General features: G+C 47.9%; 1 protein-coding gene across 1 annotated transcript in view; it reads right to left on the bottom strand.

Annotated features, from left to right (window-relative positions):
• The window catches only part of HNRNPM (heterogeneous nuclear ribonucleoprotein M), a 48,231-nt gene extending 46,405 nt beyond the window's left edge, over positions 1–1,826 (bottom strand). The window contains exon 1 of the mRNA XM_070416655.1: positions 1,667–1,826. Coding sequence (XP_070272756.1) covers positions 1,667–1,779 — 113 coding nt within the window. The 5' untranslated portion in view covers positions 1,780–1,826. The remainder of the gene's footprint in view (positions 1–1,666) is intronic.
• Between the last annotated feature and the right edge of the window lie 5,643 nt (positions 1,827–7,469).

The raw sequence follows: 7,469 nt of genomic DNA on the forward strand, positions 1-7,469 counted from the left end.
GTACATGGGTCAGAGGCCAGCTGCAGAGGATTCAATGCAGAGCAAATTTTTAATAGTCCATGTTATGTTTGTCAAATGAATCAGCCACAAAAGACTATTTGAAAATGAACAGTGAAAAATAGGAAATTTAATAAAATACTCCGGACTCTACATAATCTGTTAACTAATTCAACTTCTCATCTGGCCCGATTCTAGCAGCACTCCATCCTGTGATTAAGAGCTTTGGAAGAAAATATTCAGGATATAAATGTACCTTAAAGGCCTCCAAATATGGCCCTCAGAAATCCAACTAGGATACCCTACAGATGTTGAAAAAAGTCTAAAATGAACAAATCCCTTTCCAGAGTTTTCAATAATTAAGTGTTGAGAATATTTCCAAAATGCCTTTCTGAGAACCAGTAACCATCGTATTTTTTTCCTCACCTAAGTTTACCATAGCTAGTATTTAGTAAATGCTCAACATAAAACGCTTGTAACTACATTCATTTTAACCCTCACAAATTGTAGTTATGCACATTAAAAATTTGGGGGAAGGAAAATTCATTAACACAATTTAACTGAGGTAACAAAGAGTTGGGGAGAATGGGAAGTTATTTGTTAGTGGCTCCAGTTTGGGATGTTGAAAAAGTTCTGGACATGGATGGTAGTAATGGTTGCATAACACTGAATGCACCCAATGACAAGGAATCTCACACTTCAAATAGTTAAAGTTGTAAATTCTATACTATGTATGTATATGTTACAATTTATAAAAACGCGTGGCAAGTCAAATGTGCGCCCAGCTTTTCCCTCTCCTCCCCCAAGTGCTCTTCTTTCAGGTGACTGTAATCAGAATGAGTGGGTTTCACGGGGGAAGATCATGCTTCAAGGAAATTTAAAAAACCGAGGACCCGAGACGGAGCCCCAAGCAGGACTCAAAAAGATGACGGAGTTTGGAAGAGGGTGGCCAGCCAAATGATGGAAAATCTCGGCCTAGAACACGGAAAAGGATGTTTTCTCTTTTTCCTGTTTGTTTCTAAGGGTGAACACGAAGCAGCAGGCCCGACTGCTCTATGAATACCTCCTGCACACCTGGGGAGGAAGTGCGGGACGCGGCGAGGAACTGGAGCCGGGGCGCGGGGCGGCCGGGGGGCGGCGCTCGGGGAGCGAGGAGGCGGCCGGAACCGTCCGCGCGGTCCCTGCCTATACCTGCCCGCCTCCGCTACCGTTTACCGGGGCCATCCGCGTGCCAAGTCCTGCACGCTACTTCCCCTCCCCCCCGCTTGACCGATCGGGAAACTGAGACCCCAGGTAAAGGGTGGGGTTTTGGAGGGAAATAAACCCAAGGTCACCCGGCAGCTGAGCAGGCCGCGGCCTCGGGGACTCGCCGGCTCTGGGGCCCGCGCCATCATCCCCGCGCCCAGAGGCCTGACTTGCGGCCTCGGGGACGGACCCGGCCTGGAGGAACCGGAAGAGCGGAGCCCCGAGGCCATGGACGACAGAGCAATCTTTGAGGCGCTCCCGGGGCCGCCCGGCTGCACTCCTAACGGCCTTGGCCGCCCCCACCCTCGGCAGACCCGCGGGAAGGCCTAGAACGAGGCCGCGCCAGAGGGAGGAAGCCAACAGACTTAACGGAGCCGGCGCCGCGAAATGCCTGACCCAGGACAAGAAGCCGTGGAGTACTCACCCTTTCGGACCCGGAACTCCGTTGCCGCTTGGCGCGCCGGGCGCGCCGCTCTCCCCCTCCATTTTGGGCTCCGTCGCCGCCACCTCGGCCGCCGCCTCGACCCCTGCCGCCATTTTCTCCGCTTCTGGGCTTTGTGTGAGGGAACAGGCTGTACAACGCTGCGCCTGCGCGCTCACGTGACCCAGCGCGACCGGTAACGCCTGCGCGAGTCGCTGCTGGCGGCCACGCCCCTGCTCTGGGCCACGCCCCGCAAGCCCAGAGGCGGACCAGCAGCTGCTATTTATTTATTCTTTTACTAGAGGCCGGATGCACGAAATTCGTGCAATAGTAGGCCTTCCTTACCCCAGTTGCTGGCACCAGCTTCCCTCTGGCACCCAGGACCCGGGCTTCCTTCGCAGCCCCGGCGTTGCCCGGAAGGATGTCTGGTCTAATTAGCATATTATGCTTTTATTATTGTAGATTCCCACAGCAAACTGGAATTAGACACATCTGGGTCATCCACCCGCCCTTGGGGTCTATTAGGAAGCGGCATCTCCCCACCCTAACCTACTCACTTCCAGCTTTCTGTAATTAGCTGGAGCAGAATGGCAGCAGTTTTGTTTACCAGAATATAAAGGAGTTAGCCAAGGGCAGAACATGGAGGGCCAGGCTGTAGGACTGGTGAGCAAAATGCCATGTCTCTAAGCAAGTATCGTCCTGCACCAAGAATATCCCGGTACTGCCAGTTGTCTCCCCACCGTGCTGGGAGCTCCTGGGTGCAGAGCTCATAGCCTGTGTTTTTCAATCAACCCATCAACCAAATGCATAGCTGAGGACTTAGTATATGCTCATAGATGTTTGTTGAGTGAATGAACAAGCAAGAAGCCAAACACGATGGAAGAAATGAGCTGCAGCCCTGGACGGTTTGGCTCACTGGATAGAGCATCGGCCTGGGGACTGAAGGGTCCCAGGTTTGATTCCGGTCAAGGGCATGTACCTTGGTTGCAGGCACATCCCCAGTAGGGGGTGTGCAGGAGGCAGCTGATCGATGATTCTCTCATCAATGTTTCTAACTCTCTATCCCTCTCACTTCCTCTCTGTAAAAAATCAATAAAATATATTTTTAAAAAAAGAAAAAAAGAAATGAGCTGCAGGCCATTTCTGGGACTCTTCTGCCTGACCCTGGGTCCCTCTGCCCTGAGGGCTTTGTCCCTACTCCCATCTGGGTTATCAAGGCTGTTACAGGCTGTCGGGGAGAGAACAGGGAAGAGGCCAGAGTCTAGGGGAGTGTTCAGAGGTTCAGGCCTCTTTCCTCAGCAGCTCCCCATCTCTGGTATCTCTGGAACTTTGACATGCTTCACTGAATCTTGGAGTTCTCATCTAACCACCAAACTCTCTCTAGGCTCACAAAGGGAAAGTGTTTGGGGGATGTTTTTTTCCCACCTCTCACAGAATGATTGCATTCTATTAGGTTCTGGGAGAATATATCACTTGCCACACCCTCCCAGCTGCTTAATTCTGCCTGGTGATTCTGACCCAGGTTCAGAACTCTGGGCCCAGAGAATAAATGCATCTGGTAGCCTAGCCTGACAGGAGGCTATGCCTCATCCTCCCTTTCCAGTTCCATTCCTACATCCCAAACTCATCTGTCTCACAGAATTCCCCTCTCCCATCCATCAAGTCCCTCTCCCACATCCCTTCCTGAAATCTCTACCAAAATCCACTGTGCACACCAACCTTTCTCCCATGACCCCACTGGAATCTATCTCAGTTTACCTTCCTCTCCCTTATACTTCTCCTACACTAGAGGGAAGCCTGGAACAGAAGAAGGCTCACAAACCTCTGAATTTCCTTGCCCAGCAGGGCTCAGAGATGGGGAAGAGACCACAGCAGTCTGTCAGAATCGGAGAAAAATCCAAATGCAAAGCATCAGGGACAAGAAGCCACTTCCCTGATCTTTCTCCTGCAGTGGGTGTGACTGGAGATTAGTGAGAAGCCAGGCCCGGGCTGAGGAGACAAACTCTCTTCCAGCTGTGGGCTCCTACAGACTGGTGACTTGACTCAACATTGCCCAAATTCCTGGGTTTTGCCATCTTCTGAACTAGTATTTCCTTCACACTTTCCTTTAATTAATACACTTTATTTTCCTTTAAAAAATTACGTTTTAAATTGTGCTTTATGGGGTCTGGGGATCTGGGTAAAAAAAAGATTAAGCAAACCCAAACAAAAAAACTCAGGCATACTCTCCATCTGGAAAACTCACCCGTGCCTGCGCTCCCCACCCACCCCCTTACCTTTGCCTTTTCTCTCCTAAGCGTCAAAGGCCCTTCTGCCTCTGTAACTTGTTTACTGAGCCATAAGCCCAGCTGGCTCCCTTCTACTACCTCTGTAACTTTCTAAATAAACTTTCTCTTATAATTTGAATTTAAAAAGCAAAACATAGACACAGACAACACTATGGTGATTACTGGAGGGTAAGGGAGATGTGGGGAGGTAGGAGAGGGTATAGGGGAGATAAATGGTGATTGAAGGAGACTTGACTGGGTAGTGAACACACAATACAATATATAGATGATGTATTATAGAATTGTGCACTTGAAACATAATTTTATAAACTAATGTCACCCCAATAAATTCAATTAAAAAATTGCCCTGCCAGGTAGCTTAGTTGGTTATAGCATCATCCTGATTGTTTCTATCCCAGTCAGGGCACATATAAGATCCAACCAATGAGGGCACAAATAAGTGGAACAACAAATCTCCCTCATAAATAATTTTAATTCAATTTTTAAAATTGTGCTTTTACACCATAGCCCATATTGTAAACTTGCTATAAAGAGCTTACTGTAAAAAAAATAAAGAGCTTATTCCTCCCCATTTCTTTCTCAGGCATGTTTTTTTTCCTTCCTAAGTTTTAAGGGTCCCAACCAAGGGAGCAATGGCAGCGGCAGCTCCTCCTGGACTTACCACCTGAACCTGTTTCCAAGACCCCCTTTTCTCTGACTTTTCAGTGAGACAACAACAGCCCTGCTTTGGTTTACTCCTGTCACTGTGACTTTACTTCCCAGTGAGCCAAAGCAGCCTCACTTAAGCCCTTCATTGTTTCACTGTCCCCAGCTTTAATAAATGTACTCTCAAAATGCATATATATGAGGGTATATAAATAAGAGGATGACACTATTAAAGTATAAATTCAGTATGCATGCTGCCAAAGGCTCTGAGCCTACTACTTGCTCTCTTTGCTAAGGTTAGGGGGTCATTAAAGACAGCCTAGCACCAAGCTACAGCTTTCTCCTATACCTAATTGAAAGTATTAGAAGAGATTTGCAAAGGAAACAGCTTTCTCATTTCATGATGATATATCCTGGGGCTCCTTTGCATTATTTCCAGTGGTACCACACTCAAAGTGCTAGGCCTGGGCAGAGAGTGAGCTGCTGCAGAGGCAAGAAAGGTATAGGTCACTGGCATGGCTCAGTGATGGGCGTTGACCTATGAACCAGGAGGTCATGGTTCGATTCCAGGGCGGGCACATGCCTGGGTTTTGGGCTTGATCCCCAATGTGGGGTGTGCAGGAGGCAGCCAATCCATGATTCTCTCTCATCATTGATGTTTCTATCTCTCCCTCTCCTTTCCTCTCTGAAATCAATAAAAAAAATACCTTTTTAAAGGTATAATCCTTTGTTTCTGCAGACTACCAAATGCCTACAAAGCCCTACTTGTCTTTCTAACTACCACTCTCCTCCCCCTCTGCCCCTCACTCACATTGCCCCAGCACCATCATCTACCATGCTGCTTCTTCCATAGGCCACACAGGCTCCGGTCTCCAGGCCTTTGCTCCTTGATGTTCCTTCCACTCCACAGCCAGTCTGGTCTCAAGGAGCCACAGACCAAACAGAGATTAATGCAGAAAACAATAGAACTATGCTAGGATCATCATGAATGAATGATGTTGGGCAAGTGTCCCATTGCTTCGAGCCCCTTTGCTCACCTGTCAATGAGATTAATTAGAGAATACAGAACCTACCTTTCAGGGCTGGCCTGAGTATTAAATGTGACCTGATGCAGAAAGCCCTCAAACATAAAAGGCTCAGAAAGTGCTCATGAAGTAAGTGAGTGCTATTGCCCAGAGTGGCTCAGTTACTTGAGCAGCAACCTGTACACTGAAAGCTTGCCAGTTTGATTTCTGGTCAGTGCACATGCCTGGGTTGTGGGTTTGATCCCTGGTCAGGACACATTTCAATGTTCTCTCTCTCTCTCTCTCTCTCTCTCTCTCTCTCTCTCCTCCCCCCCCCCCCCTTCCTCTCTCTAAAGCATGTCCTCAGGTGAGGATAAAAAAAAAAAAAAAGTGGGACAGAACCTGGCTGGAGATCCTGGATAGAACCAGGAGAGAGAACCCAACCATGCTGATCAACTGAATGCTGCCTCCGTGTCATTCCTTCTTTGCAGACTCTGTCCCCACCTATGGGAACCCCTGGACCTGCAGAGGCTGGACCCCAACATATGGCGCCCGAACAGGATTCCCCTAGCCGACCCAGAGGGCACAGCTGACTCCTCCCCGGACACGGACACCACCATCAACCACGGCTCTGATGGACCCTTTGATGCAGCCCTTCAACTCGCTGACCCTTTGGGAAGCCCGTCGCCAATGACGCTGCCCACTAGCCAGATCAACAAGGACAAGCAAACCACCGACTTGAGGACAGCTGAAATCCCTTAACTGAAGAGGCCAGCAAACTTCTACAGGAACAAGGCTCCTTGTGCACTCCATCCACTATGTTTATAGCTATGCTCGCTATCATTGCTTGTCAGTCTTCTTCCAAGTCTTAAACAACCCAGTCCGAGAGGTGGCCGCTGATTTACATGCACAATCATTTAAAAAATAAAAAAGGGGAATTTGCCGGAAGCCAGTCCATCCTTGCTGCTTGACATAGTCACTGCAGGGAAGAAACATCTGCACAGCATATGTTTCAAGGGACCTGGCGAATATGGCATACTGTTCTTAATATGTTTGCTCCCCTTCTTGGCACTATGTGTTTTAACCAAGGTCACCTCTCCGAGAAAGGTTGTTTCCCCAGGTAGGGATTTTCCCCTGAAGTTAGGGAGGGAATAAAACCCCTTAACTAAGTGCCAGGCGGGTAGTTAATCATTTTAACTATGAACAATCATGCTTAAGCTACATAATCTTTACTCCCTGGAATGGAGATAAGAAACGCCCTAACCTTTGGAATAGAAATTGATAGGATTAAAATCAACTGGTATAAATACAGATGTAACAAGACAATAAAACATAGAACCTGGCTGGAGATCCTGGATAGAACCTGGCTAGGCTGCTGATCAACTGAAAAAAAAAAAAAGTGGGTACTATTATTAGCATGTTATCTTCTGCTTCTTTCCTGAGTCCTCCTGGAAGGGAAAGCACGAAGCTCAGCACTGGGGCCATGCAGACCCATGGGCAATCCCAACTCTGCATCCTAGAACTGTGGGATCTTAGAAGTTTCCCTGCTCTGGGCCTCAGTCTTCTCATCTGTAAAGTGGAGGTAACAGTCATTCTTCCTGCTGAGAATGCTAGTGAAAATTGGAGGAAGCCTGTGAAGGTTCTGAACTGAGCCTCATCCTGGGTAACCCTCAATAAGTGTGTACATTATATCTGGCCCACAAATAAGTGGATGCAAAATAAGTGGAAACTGTTCTTATGTATATTTATTTTAAATCATTTACTATATAACCATACTACCTGCTCTTCATTTGAAAACTCAGATTTAGCTGCTTCTGCTGTGTTTCACAACAGATCCTTCAAACCAAACTAGCGCATTTTTTTAAACCT

This window comes from Myotis yumanensis, unplaced genomic scaffold (assembly GCF_028538775.1).
Source record: "Myotis yumanensis isolate MYYU_CA2020_CCGP unplaced genomic scaffold, mMyoYum1.0.hap1 SCAF_5, whole genome shotgun sequence".
Lineage (NCBI taxonomy): Eukaryota > Metazoa > Chordata > Mammalia > Chiroptera > Vespertilionidae > Myotis > Myotis yumanensis.